Source organism: Anolis sagrei, chromosome 1, assembly GCF_037176765.1.
Source record: "Anolis sagrei isolate rAnoSag1 chromosome 1, rAnoSag1.mat, whole genome shotgun sequence".
In the NCBI taxonomy this organism is placed as follows: Eukaryota; Metazoa; Chordata; class Lepidosauria; order Squamata; family Dactyloidae; genus Anolis; species Anolis sagrei.
Window position 1 is genome coordinate 39,179,550 of NC_090021.1, and position 14,826 is coordinate 39,194,375.

Here is a 14,826-nt window from a genome sequence, read left to right on the forward strand (position 1 = left end):
CCCGTACACCATGAAGCAATGCCTGGAGCATAGGGGTGGACTTGTGAGGATGGCTCAGCAATGGGCATGCCCAGTCGGCCTGATGGTAAAGCAGATAGTCTGTGGGGAGCGTTCCTGAGGGATCATGACACCTTGGGTTCAATGATGCTGAGGGTACTGCCCATGGTGAAGAGCCAAAGCGGAGGATGTGGAGGTGGGGAGAATGAGAAGGGGGCTGCTGAGGTTGCCCTGGCCCACTCCAGTGGCATGGACTCTGAGCCGTGCACCCCATTGGCCGAAGATAACGATGAGGCTGGGGAGATGGACTCTTTAGGGGGCAGCAGTGAGGCCAAGTGGTGCATCAATAAGTTCAGCTTCCTGGTGGCCAACTGTGGCAACAGAGCCAAGCAGAAGGCACAATGAATAAAATGCACGGGACATGTATGGAGACACTCTTGCTTGGGCATCAGGAGGCACTATTGTGTGTTCTTAATTTTAAATATTGTGCAGAGCGTATTCATGCATTTTTTTTCAAACTGTAGTCTAGCTCCCCAATAGCTTGATGGACCATGAACTGACGCTCTGTTTTAAAAGTTTGAGGATCTTTGTCCTGGACATTTCCTTTATGATTTATTTGTCAGAAGTTGTTTCTGCTCCACATTTTTGGTGAACCCATATTTCCCCCCTCACAAGTGAATGCTTTTACTAACATGATGATAATGATTAAATGTTTCGTGAGACTTACATGTGGATGGATTGCAATGTTAATTTCTGACAGCTACAAAAGCTTTGTGTGTTCTGAAATTATGATAAAGGTCTAAATGTAATTATATCTGAAACTGTAATTATTTCAAATATGGGGTTTATTTCCAAAAGTACAAATCCATCTGAACAAATTTTACAGAAATTGAAAAATAGTGTGCTGAAACTGCAATTTTCTAAGCCCTGTACCAAAGTGATTTAATACATTTTGATAATTTTGATATGTACATAAAATTCTGATAATCCTAGCCAACAATGAGCTGCCAGCTATAACTCATTTTTCATTTGTTTTCATTTGGTACCTTTTGAAAACAAACTTCACAAATGTAATATTTTGTTATTTTCCAAAGGACTAAAACTGTTATCTGATCTGTTATATTAAAGGTAGGAAAAGAGGACGTTGTTCAGTGAGTTTTTCAACAATGATACAGAACAATGCTCTTACATTTTCAAATAAAGCCACTTCATCTAGTGGAATAGTCCTACCCGTAAAGAAGAAAACGTAAGTGAACAATGAATACTTTGCATTTAACACCTAATTTTTTTCTAAGTCCAGAGCATTTGTTGTCCTGTGCCCTCAAGTTCTTTTTAGTTTATGGTGACTCTAAGTTGGCTATATTGTGGGATTTTTTCGCAATAAATTTTCAGTTGATCTTTGCCTTCCTCTGAGGCTGAGAGTGTGTGACTTGCTCAAGGTAACCTAGAGGGTTTCCATGGGTGGGGATTCGAACCTCATATCCAAAGTCATAGTCCAGTGTTCAAATCACTACACCATGCATGCTCTCTATGCTAAGAGTGCTGGTTGTTAAGTTTAGAAATGACAAGACTAAACTCAAATCTGATCTGCTCAGAATACTAAATCTCTTTTTTCCTCCTTAATTTCAGAGAAGGTCCAAAATGGTTTTGGGAGAAGCAACCTAATAAACTGATGGTGTTATTAGGGAAATTGTTCATATTTGCGTTTACCTGGGCTGTTGGAGGGATTTTAAGAAGAGAGGAAGAGGATGAGGGTGAGACTCTAATTGGTATAGACACCAGCCATGATGATCTTGCAAATGTGACACGAGACTTCAATGACCTTGTTCATGAGATATTTGAAAGTCAACCTCCTGCTAGTAAGTGCTGCATTTTTGCCCTATTCTCAATGTGGTAATTGTATATTGTTATTTTAAGTAATACACAGAAGTCTTAAAAGCTTTATAGAATAATAGAATTGAGAGGAGGAAAGTATTATGTAATTGACATATTTTGGAAAACGAACCATCTCTTGAAGACTTTTATAGAGATCCCATAACACACAGAAATCACCCCCAGGCTGAATTCTTTCAGATTTTTTAATCATAACTCCAGTTATCCCTATCCATTGATCAAGCCTTCTTGAGATGATGGGAACTCTAGCTGGAAAGACTGAGTTTGAGGAATACTAGCATGTTGTTACTAAATATTTATAGAAGCAGAATGAAATTCTGATTTGGGTAAGGAAAGGAATTAGCCATAGTTTGTTTTTATATAACAATACTTTTGTGCATCAAACTTTTAGGGACATAATAGTTCTAGATTTGTGTATATGTGTTTATGTTTAATCACTGTGGTTTATTACAGTTTCAGAGCAGTTCTGTATAATCCCTTTAACATAATGTGGTCAGCCATTTTTTTCTTTATGTTTCTAAAATGCTTCAGTAAAAGGTACCAAATTTGTACATACCCTTAACTAGATATTTATTTGATGTCAAATCTCTATATATTCCAGAACTTCCTAACTGTAAGAGCTGTTCAACACTGGAACTCACTGCCTCAGAGTGTGGTGGAGGTGCCTTTTTTGGAGGCTTTTAAACAGAGGCACGATAGCCATCTTTTGTGGGTGCTTTAATTTTTAAAATTTTCCTGCATGGCTGGGGGCTGAACTGAATGGCCTGTGTGGTTTCTTCCAACTCTATAATTTTATGTCATAACAGGCTGCAACTGTCTACATGTCCATCCCATATTCTATGGGCTCGAGTAGCCTAGGGATATGTGATGGCACTCACCATTTTGCTTCTGCTGATGCACAAAAATGATGCGTCAAAGGGTGGGGGGGGGGGGTAGGAAAGAAATCCTTTTAAAAAACCAATTATTTTGAGGGGGAAATGGGAGGCTGGAGGGTGGCTGGATGTCCTCCCACGTCAAGCTTTGGTTGACCTGGGAGGGCATCTAGCCACCCCCCAGGGAAATCCCACGATTCTGCGAGGGTGTGAGGATTAAATCCCGGGTAGAACGGGTTTTAAATAACCCGGTTCCTCCCAGGATTTAGGGCAATGTAGAAAGGCTCAGATTTTCAGATTTGCTGGCTGCAAAAAATTTTTATAGGATTACTTCTTTTTAAAATAAAGAAATAAAAGAGGATTATTTTGCTGTGTGGTGCAAGAACATCCCTTGAATCTCAACATATCATTTTATTGCAACTGTAAGACAAAAATTATATTCTCCACAAACTTTAAAGCCAATGTGTCTGCTTCATCAGAATTAGTTCATATTTATAGTAGCATGGGACTCTTTTTTTCTGGCTTTCAGATATTCAGATTCCATCTGGAGACAAGACTATTTTTGATTATTTTGTGGATTTGCAAACAGGAGAATTTGAGCCATGGGGAAATTTAGTTCCTAGTACACAGTTGCTTATTCAAAAAGGTAAGAAGAGTTACTGTGAAACATTATTTTGTTTTTCATGGCAGTACTTATTTTACTATTTACTTTAAAACTATTTATAGTCTGTCTATATTGAAAAGGCTGCATACAGGAAAATCAGACTGACTATTTTAAAGCTATTTAAAACAGAAAAAGAGAATTCCCCCTGACTAAAAATGCATTAAACAATTCAAGGGCTCATAATCAAGCTGCTTAAAACCAATGTAAAAAGTTTACAGCATTTTGAAAGTATTATAATTATTATATTGTTATTATAATTTTTATCTCATGCTTTTTCTTTTAAAAGAGATTCAAAACGGCAAACAATCCTAAAAACAATACAGTATACAATTTAAAATTTAAAGCATATAAACACTAAAATAGAATTACACCAATCTACACATGTATGGCTTTATATGAATTCGTTTAGGTCTAAAGGATTTACTGAAACCAATGAAAACATGTTAATACCTGGAACTGGAATTGCCCCAGTGTTAGTACAAATATGGCCTGTATGAGGAAGGTATTCCACAGCAGGATACCATAGAAGTAATCAAACACAGACACACACAACAGTGATTGGACACAAAGGCGAATAAGGCAAATGTGAAGTATTGGGCAAGCTATACAGAGATATTCTCTGACGAACCAACGTCCCAGACAATTTGGAGCTTCAAACGCCTTAACTAGCATATTGAATTCTTAGTGGAAGCATGTTTTCAGCCAGTGTAATTACTTTAATACATTACTTGGTTTCTGTGTGATGTTATCATAGATAATATAGTTGCTCTTTTTGCACTAGCTGCAGCTTCTTAATTGTCTTTATGGGCCACCCCACATAAACTGCTTGTAACACTAGCCTGAACCAGTGCATAAACTATTGCAGCTACATTAACCTGATGCAAAAAAATTGCTGGTAGAGCAAATGAAGCTAGTGGCAAGTACATTAGGCCAAAGAGTCCAATCCAAGTCATGGGAGTCTCTAGTGACAGAGATTGATCTAAGAGCGCTCTTAAGCTAAACACCTGTTTTTTAGTTGAGTGCAACTCCATTTAGGACAGATTAACCAGGTCCTAATCTCAAGACTCACTAATGCACTGAGCTTACATCTAATCTGGAGTCATCCTCAACTTACTGGCCCTTTTCTGGCCCATTACAGCATCCGTACACTGGACTACATTTTATTAAACTTCAGAAGATTCTGATTAGTGGCCTCATCACAAAGGTCAGGTGAAAAGAGAAGTGCAGTGGGCGAATCTGTCACCCCGCAGGCAGCTCCGTTTCAGCAGTGCTTCCCACATCACACGTGGGAAGCATCACCTGAGTGCCAAGGATCCATTGAAGCCAGCACAATACAGAAGGCCTCCCATGTTGTGGGGGGAAGTGTCCAATTAATCTTCCGCCCTGGTTGGGGGTGCAGCCTCAACCAGAAGTCAGATGATGTAGTGTGATGTCCGGCATAGGGCTCAGTCCCCATGACAGGATGAAAGTGTCCTAGGACGCTTTTTTTAGGTGAGTGTGATGAGGTCATAGGTGCTTCCCACATCACACGTGGGAAGCATCACCTGAGTGCCAAGGATCCATTGGAGCCAGCACAATACAGAAGGCCTCCCATGTTGTGGGGGGAAGTGTCCAATTAATCTTCCGCCCTGGTTGGGGGTGCAGCCTCAACCAGAAGTCAGATGATGTAGTGTGATGTCCGGCATAGGGCTCAGTCCCCATGACAGGATGAAAGTGTCCTAGGACGCTTTTTTAGGTGAGTGTGATGAGATCATAGGAGAAGTAGAGCTAAGTATCATCAGCATACAATTGACACCCAAATTTCTAATGACTTCTTTCATGTAGATATTGAACACCTCAGGAGATAAATTGGAACCTAGATAATGACCACAAGAATTTCCCAGTGCCATACTGTAGAATCAGCCCTGTAGATAGGAGTGGAACGGCTTTAACACCCTCATTATGTAGCATTGGTCTAGTATGATACCATGATCAATGCTATCCAAAGCCACAGAGAGACCCAGGATGATCATCAGGATATCACTCCCATCTTTCCATGAGATCAAATAAGGGACCTTGCAAAAGAGATCAGATTGCAGGTGGTGAGAAAAAAACAATTTAAAAACACCCCTGTTGCAGTAAAAAAAAAAAAGAAATTGAAGAAACATATTAATATGATTGTGTGACCCTCCTAAGCAGACTTCAGATTTTTAAAGTAGTAGTGGTGATTGTTTTGCAACATCACCAAGATCCACTAAATATACCTACAGTATGCAGTTTTTGAGTAGGAACAAATACAGTAATATGTGAACAATGTGTTAGAGATTTGCTGCACAGCCCAAACCTACAAATACACATTTACTTCTGATTTACTACATATCAAAAATTGTAGCGGCCAATTAATATTTGTCTACATGGCTATATGATAAAAAGCTAGTCAGCTATTACCCACTTACTACAAATAACACTATGTAACATGATTTTCATTCCTGGACTATAAATATCTTGTCTTAATTGAGTCTGTCATAAAAACATGGAAAAAGTTTATTAAACTGCAAATATTTTGTGTTTGCAGAACATCCTGCAGCACATTTTGCTATAGTGTTTCAATGACTATTTTATAGAGTCTCAACCAATTCAACATAGTCTGCAGCAACCACAACAATGTTTTGGGAGTATAACAACCACTTGCAAAGTAAATATTGCACAGTTAAACAGGAAATAATACTTTGAGGCCAGGAACAGAACATTTTTCAAATTTTGTTACATAGTGTAATTGGGCGATCTACTAGTAGATTCTTACCTCCCTTTAGCTCATTCATTTAAACTGTCAGGGTAATATATTTAGAATATTAGAGGAAAATACTCCACATTTATGAAACAATAACATTTTATTTATATTAAATCTAGAGACTTCAAACCTTTCAGATTTCGATATGACTGAAAACAAAGAAAAGAAAACAGAGAGCTTGACATTTATTCCCAATATTGATACAATACGGCATAGTTTCCTAACAAGTCTTCTTTTAATGAATAGACATCCAGTTCTGATCATAGGTAAGATCATTCTGAACAAGAAATGTAAAATTAAAAACTGTGAAAATTATTTGCTAAAATAAAGGTAAGTGATTTATATTTGCATTATAATTATTTAAGCTGTATTAACTTTGTCTACTGATAGAAATATTTGCTTAGAAAAAACTATAGAATTAATGCATTTTAACACTATTTCAATGACAGCGGCTCAGTTATATGGAATCATGAAGACTGTAGTTTGGCAGAGAAAGTCTTTAGTCTTTTCTGCCAAAGAGCACCGGTCCTCTACAACTCCCATGATCCCACAGCATTGGGCCATGTCAGTTAAAGTAGTGTCAAACTTCATTAATTTTACTATGTACTTCCATCCTGTGACAGAAATGATCTTGGCATCAAAGGAAGAATTGAGGCAAAGAATTTGTGAAATTTCCTAAAACCTTATCATGTTTTGGTGCACCCACATAATGTAAGCATGTAATCTGCTGGTGTTAATAAGATTTGGCCTATTGGCAAGAAGAAATTACAGCAGATCATTAACATGTAAAGTTAATTTTGAAAGGAACACTTTGCAAAGCACTATGGACTTTGCATAGATTTCCAGTATAGGATTTAAATATTGCAATCAATATGCTTACAGGTACACCCTGTCAACCACTATCAAACTTCTCTAAGAGTATTGACTTTAAAGGTGATTTTGCTGGTAGCAATCACTCTGAGAGATGGGTTTCAAAGCAGACGGACTGCTTTATTAATGAGAGCTTGTGTTACATCTCAAAGAATAAGTTAACGTTGACATCTCAAAGAATAAGTTAACGTTGAGATCCAGCCTTTTGACCTAAAAGATTGATTGCAGCAATGCGTACTACTTCATCCTGCAAACAATGTTTTAGGTAAAAAGGTTGGATCTATTGTCAGCATTAATTTATTCTCTGCAAAGAGACACATCCATTAGGTTTTGAAAAGGCACAAGCTAGCTGTGGCAAGAGCAGTGAAACTTTACATTAAAAAAACACAAGTTTCTGATGTAGAAGCACTTTTTGACTTGTATAATTTACAGCCTATGGGAAACAATATTACAATTAATGTTATTCAGGGGATAAGAGCATGTCTTTTGCTGCATATATTGTAGTTCACAAATCAAGAACTTTTAATTTGTGGGCCAACTCAATCTGATTTGTGGCCAGAACTAAAGCATTAAAAACATTTGCACATCCCTTAAAGATATTCGTGTTCTGTAGGGCATAGACCTAAAACAGTCTTTAGTATGCTCACTATTTGAACTACATTATATTTGTAGTATATTATATTTGTAGTGAATTAATCAGTTATATATAAAACAATTAACAGACAATATAAGCTTCCAGAATATTGGAACTATAATTTGATATAGCTCAGAAAAGAAAAAAGAAAAACAAATAACAGAAACCCGTCTGTTTACTGTTACCACCACTGACCTGTTAATGTATTTATTAACATTTAGGGGATCCAGGGAGTGGGAAGACTACTATGATAGAGAATATGCTTGGACGACTTCAGAAGCAAGGTGGATTAAATATGAGAATGGGAACAATATTAGGAGATGTCTTTTATTATAGTGAAAGGTAATAAATCTGAAATTTTCCATAATTGATTTACATTGAATGTGATGCCATTAGAAACATGACAGTAAAGCTAAATATATCTATGCTCTTTTAACATCTAATCTGGGTACATATATATCATTAATTCATATTCCATTCTAGGGATGTTCATGAAGATTAGTCTTTTTATTACAGCTTGTATTTTCCATACAGCATAGCAGCTTTTTGAATTGACTGCAACATGACTTGATAATTAGCTTCCAGAATATCAATAGGACATCTAATTGTTTATCACCAAACTCTCCAAAAAGCTGTCATAACTGTGCTGTAAACAAAAAGTCCACTTTTATTTTAGATTGTTCTATTATATGTTTAATATAATTACTTCTTTTTAGGGCTTTTTGTGAGGTGTTTGGGTGGCTCCATGCCATCCCAGAAGTTATGGGGATGGCATGGGGACACTTAACCTGGAAAGCCCTTTTTTCCGAGTGTGGGGACAAAACCCATGCTGACGTGGGTTTTTAAAATCCACTTTGGCATGGGTTTTCCCCATTAATGGAAGCACCCTCTGGTAACACGAAATATGTACAAATATGTCAGTGTGCCTGGATTTTTTTAAAAAACCTGCTTGAACTTTTTATTCGAGGTTGCTTTGTGGCTATTGTATATATTAGTGAGCAGCCAATAATGGTAATACAATAATGATTATTTTGTAACAAAACTTATTTGATTATTATTTCTGTTTCTTCATATGTATGTTTTCTATCTAGCTTGTTGAAGACTGTAAGCTCCCTCAGAGCAGATGCATTTCGTACTCGGAAAACAACGACTACAACTAAAGACTTAGGTAAAATATTCTTGGTTTCTATATGAATTGAGGAAAAGATTTGGGATTAGATTTTCTATTTTAATCTATGTTGTGAAAGGCACCATGTTGTTATTTTACTTATTTTATATCATAAAAGGCTGAGTCCTTTTGGGGAGAGAGGGCGGGTTACAAGTAAAGTATTATGATTATGATTATGATTCAATCCATTTTAAAAGCAATTAAAATATAGATTAAACAAATCTGCATAATATTGAAACACAAGAGTTATAATACAACATCTAAAAAGGCAAATAAAAATATAATCAAGATTAAAACCGAATGTCCTAGAATCGATGTGTTTGGCAGGTGCTAAAAAGAGAAGAGAATAAATAAACAAAAAGTTAGCAGGTTAACAAAGAAAATAACTGTTTAGGTCATGGGTGGGGAAGGTGCAGGGTATGTTAGTAATTTCATAGTTGAATTTATATAACCTTGTTGTTTTTTTATAATTTTATTAATGTTTCCAGATTTTTTCACACAAGAGAGGAAAATGGAACAGTCGAGTAATGGACTTAGTAGATTAACTCTTTACAAATATCTAGTATGTCGCTGGAGAAGAGGCAGGGAGTTGAAGGGATGGAGGAAAAGATACTATACAAAATTATGCTTGTTAAATCCAATCCTTCATCTATTACCATTATGCACATTCCTTAAAGTATTAAAAATATAACAAATGCATATATCCTCTATGACAAAAAGAGGAATAGTATTGTTCTCTATTTTTCAAGCTTAATAGTCATATTTTCTGTATCATTCCATGTTCTTCTTGTTTTCTTCTCCAGCTCTGTCTGTTTCTCCACATCAAATTCCTCCATTCCAAGCCCCTCCATGAAATTTTGGATTAGCATCCAAATCTGACTTGAGACCACATGCAAACTAACCAACCATTTTCGGCTGTACTTTTCCTTGCAGGACTCCTTTCTGGTGATCACTCTGCTGTTGTTCCAATTGATCCATTTCTACTTGATGTTGATCTTGTGTGTCATCAGTTCTATCTTCCATTACCTCTCTGTCACTTGATTCCTTCCTCACATTCTGCTGCATCATCTTCTTCATCAACTTCATGAACTTGATTTTCCTGCCTGATGTCCAGTGATTGAATCTTAATTGAGATGCTATCTAGTATGTCCAACCTATTATTAATACTGTTCACATACTCACTCAGAATTTCAGTCTGTAGCCTCATGGATTGTATGCAGTCAGGCCTGTAGCGAGGGGGTGGTTTTAGGGGTTCAACCCCCCCCCCGAAATGTTTCAGATTTTTTTAAAAAACCTGGTTTACTCATGAATTTTAACTGGTTAACCAAATCCCCATGCTAAGTCTATGAGATGCAAAAAATCAAGAGTCCCTCCAGAACTGTAAGCACTATCTTAAGCAAATATTGACAGTTTATTCACACTGTCATTACTTGCAGCAATAGCAGATGTAGTGAAGCAACCAAGTTGGGGGCCAGACTTGGTGGAGGTGGTTGACAGGGGTGGAGCTGCAGGCTATTGAAGGTTGCTCTGCCCCCTGCTGTGCTCTTTGCTTCAGCGTGAGCTAGGAGGCAGGTTTCAACCCCACCCACTCCCAAAATGTTCAACCCTCCCCGAAATTTTCACCCCCCCCCCCAAAATTGTCAACCCTCCCCGAAATTTTTTTCTGACTACGGCCCTGTATGCAGTCATCTCTCTCTTTGTTACTGCCTTGAACCTTGCAGTTGGTCATCATGTCAAACGTTTGAACTGATTGAAGATCAATGAGACTCTTTTAGTCTACTAGATGTCATCTTTCTGTTATCTATCAAATAATTTTCTGTTAAAAACAAGTCATTGTTTGGAATAGAATGGAATGTATTTTGACCCAATAATATTTTTTCAAGGTCATGTTCTCCAGAATCAGTTTAGTCTTTTCTCTTTAGTCAGGTAGCTTACAAGTATTATTGCCTTAGATTTATAAATGGTTAAATTCTTAAAAGAAAATACTGCCCTTTACATTTCAATTTAAAAGTCTCTTTTTCTCATTCTTCTCTTTTCTTACATGTTGTTAAAGCTTCTGAATAGTCTTAGCTACTTATTAATTATTTATTAATTTGATCTGTCCTTTTCCTAACTGTTTAATATGTGCATTTTGAGGGTAAAAGAATAGAAGTCATTCACTCGTTAAGTCATTCTTCTTGGTACTTGCCATTAATTATGTAATGCAAAATTTGTTTATTTCTTCTCCTCCTCTCCTTTTTCCTTTTCCTCCTTGGGCATAGATTTCTTGTCTTCTTCTCGTTAATTGGACTTTTAACTCTGAAGGGTGTGAAAGTTGTAAAGAAACATAAATAAATTACATAAATAAAGAAATAAAAAGTTGTTGAATCGGTCAGCAATATTGGCTGGAAAAAGCAGCAACAATGAACATATGGGCCATTCTCTCTTTTTCCCAGCAGCACTGCTTTTTGGAGAGGTTGTATCTTTCCTGCGGGGAATTCTGTGGGTCTTCAGCTCCTCCTGTGCATCTACCGCTGATCAAAGAGTTCACACATAACCCTTGACCATTTATTTAGCCTAGGTGACCTCTCTGACCCTTTAAGTGATTGTTGTTGTCTGGAGCAGATAAATCTCTCCAACTAGTCTCACCACCATGTTCAAGCCGTCCCTCCTAACCTTGTTATTTGATTTTTTAAAAATGTATATAAAGTTAAGGCAGAATATATTTGCTCTGTTAATGGTTGTTATCAGTAAACACATTTAAAATAACATGTTATTACTGTGATATAATAGTGAGTCTGACTTCACCAAGAGAAGAACCTGATCTAGAAAGGCAACCTGTTGAAAGTATAAGAAGTGCCATTATCTCCACACTACAACTGGGAGCCCATACCAGTGCTGCCCAAACAAAGGCATGGATTATTCAGAAATTAATACTAAAAAATAAAGACATCTTGGGTGCTCCAAAATCTAAGCAGGTAAGGAACAAAAAAAAAAACCCCTCAAACAAACCAACACCAACTATTGGGGGAATATAATTGGAAATATACTAGGAGTTTGTTCACAATTAACCTCACCAGCATTTCCTTAAATATCTCATTATTTTCATACTTTGTACATTTCTAATATTAGTTACACATTTTTATTTGAAGTTCCCTCTCAAATATCCTTCTTCTCCTTCACCCTTCTCCTATAATGAATATAAATTAAAAGTTAAATTTGACTTCTTGCCTTCTGAAAGACCTATTAAATACAAAGTTATATATAATTCCACTTCATACCTTATTTAAAATATCTTCTTCTATTTTATAACTTCAATAATATTTTAAAACTCTTCCAACCCTACAAATGTCTTCACATTTTCCTTCTTTTTAATATTAGACATTTAAGGTTTCCAATCACTTTAAAAGTGTTTATTGATTTCCTTATTATCAAACAAGATTGTTTATCAATTTCTGCTACTTCTATCACTTTTATAATCCACTTTTCTCTTGAAAATAAGTTTGTATCCTTCTACTTTCGGGGACTCTTTCTAACATTTGAGGTTAATGAACAAGACACCTATCCTTCCAGTATTGCAGTACACAGTCCCTCATTTACTATCCAATCGTAATCACTTTCTGTTTTATTACAGTCCTAGAAATAACATGGCTGTTCAGAGTTACACTTTTTACTTTTACCTACACAGATGTGGTAGGTTGAATGGTTGCATGCCATGGTAGTGATATACACGTCTTCATTGTTGTGCCTCTAGTAAAATTATACAATGCACGTAGTCACCTTTTGGGCATGGCAATGTGACAACCACATAGTCCAGATAAATATACCTAGAAGGTCTTTGTCACTACCAATTGCCTATTTGAAGAAGGGTATTGGGTGCAGTCCAGGACATCCTTTGGATGAGTACATATGTATGTGTTTATACAGTTTACTGAATCATGGTCCTTATTTGGGGCCAAGGAATGTATAAGAATTGACTGTATATTCAATATTTTTATTAGTGTACATCATGTATTCTTTGTGATATTCTCATTTTAAGGTGCTACTTTTTATTGATGATCTGAATATGCCAGTAGCAGAGGAATATGGATCCCAGCCACCACTTGAGCTAATCCGACAGCTTCTAGATCTGGGAGGAATTTATGACACTCAGCACCTTGATTGGAAGGTACAGTTCTTCCCTTCTCATTCTCTTTCCTGTAGTCTTCTGTGTAGTCCAGTTTTCAGACCTCCAGAGTCCGTTTTGGAGCTGTTACTAGTTTTAGAGGCAGATTGCTCCGCTCAGCACCTGGCTCCTCCTGGCCTTTTCACATAGCCACTCTAGCCTCTTCAACCTGGATTTCCTTCCTTCCTTCCTTTATCTCTCCTTTCTTTCTTTCCTTCCTTCCTTTCTCTCTCTCATTCTCCTTCATTTCTTTCTTTCTTTCTCTCCTTTCTTTCTTCTTTTCATTCTCTTTCCTTCCTTCATTAATTTCTCTTTCTCTCTTCTTCCTTCTTTTATCTCCTTCCTTCCTTTAGCTCTCTCTTCTTTCTTTTTCTCTTTCCACCTTTCTTTCTCTCATTTCTTCATTTCTCCCCTGAGAATTTCTGATCTGGTGAGAAAGAAGCAACTTCAACCGTTGCACTGACATTGGCTTTTTAGACATACTGTCGCAAAATTTAGCAATATAATCTACTGTTGTTATCTTAAGACTGTTACCCATGCTACACCATGCTTCAAGACAAAAAAAATCAATTTATTTGTAATTAGAAATAAATATTTCACAATATATAATTACATATTGTTTTTGTGGTTAATAACTATGCTTTAATTGTGTTCAGTTTGTAACAATGAAAATACATCCTGCATATCAGATATTTACATTATGATTCTTAACAGTATCAAAATTACAGTTATGAAGTAGCAACAAAAATAATTTTATGTTTGGATGTCACCTCAACATGAGGAACTGTATTAAAGGGTAACAGCATTAGAAAGGTTGGGAACTACTGGTCTAGAGAATTCCAAAACTGTCTGTGCATGCACTAGAAGACCCTTATGTGCGAATTTCACACATGACCACTTGAAGAAACACAGTTGTTGGTTAGCAACCTGTCCTTCTAATTGTTCTTAGTTACACATTGTATTTTCTTTTTTTCCACAATTTTTCCGAAAATATGTGGAAAAATTTGTCGAGTTCATCACCATTTCCTAAACTGATAAAGCATCATTCAGAATTTTTTACATCCAGTCTTTTAAAATGACTCCCTTCCCTTCTCCAAACAGTATGTTCAGGATGTTTCCTTGGTTGCAAGTTGTATACCTCCCAGTGAAGGAAGTAATGAGATTAGTGCCCGTCTTTTGACACATTTTTGTACATTCCGTTTGCCTTCAACTTCTTTGCAATCTTTGCAGCGTATTTTCCAGGTAAAAGTAGAGCTTGAAATGTTACTTTTTGAATGAAATTAATTCACTCATTTTTAATAATTTATGAGCTCATTATTTTCTACTATTATATTTCAGAAATTGATTTACTTATTATTAATTAATTATGTTTATTTTTTCTGTTGAAATAATAAAGAAAGTACAGAAAAGTGGTGTGTTGATCCATATTTGTTGTTGTGTGCATTCAAGTTATTTCAGACTTATGGCAAACCTAACCCAAACCTGACATGAAGTTTTCTTGTCAATATGTGTTCAGAGATGTTTCCATTTACTTCCTCTGAGGCTAAGAATATGATTTGCCCAAAGTAATCCAGTAGGTTTCCATGGCCAAACAGTAATATGAACTTTGGCCTCCTTGAGTTTATGTCTATATGCTACTCCATCAATTCATGGATAGCATCTTGAAAATTCTTTGAAAAATGCATAAAACATTGCAAAGCAATCCTTTGCTAGTATGTTCTTTCCACCTAGGTGCCTTGGTATATAACCCCTCCCCCCCCCCCTGATAAAATTAGAGATGTGATTTCCAAATTTCTGAAATATGCATTTTCAGG

At 36.4% G+C, this 14,826-nt stretch overlaps 1 protein-coding gene across 1 annotated transcript in view; it reads left to right on the forward strand.

Annotated features, from left to right (window-relative positions):
- DNAH14 (dynein axonemal heavy chain 14) overlaps positions 1–14,826 on the forward strand; it is a 204,829-nt gene that overhangs the window by 115,772 nt on the left and 74,231 nt on the right. Inside the window, 9 exon segments of the mRNA XM_067463629.1 lie at positions 1,126–1,243; positions 1,627–1,856; positions 3,292–3,408; positions 6,316–6,462; positions 7,922–8,042; positions 8,792–8,868; positions 11,641–11,825; positions 12,887–13,015; positions 14,114–14,254. Of these exon segments, the coding sequence (XP_067319730.1) occupies positions 1,126–1,243; positions 1,627–1,856; positions 3,292–3,408; positions 6,316–6,462; positions 7,922–8,042; positions 8,792–8,868; positions 11,641–11,825; positions 12,887–13,015; positions 14,114–14,254 (1,265 nt within the window).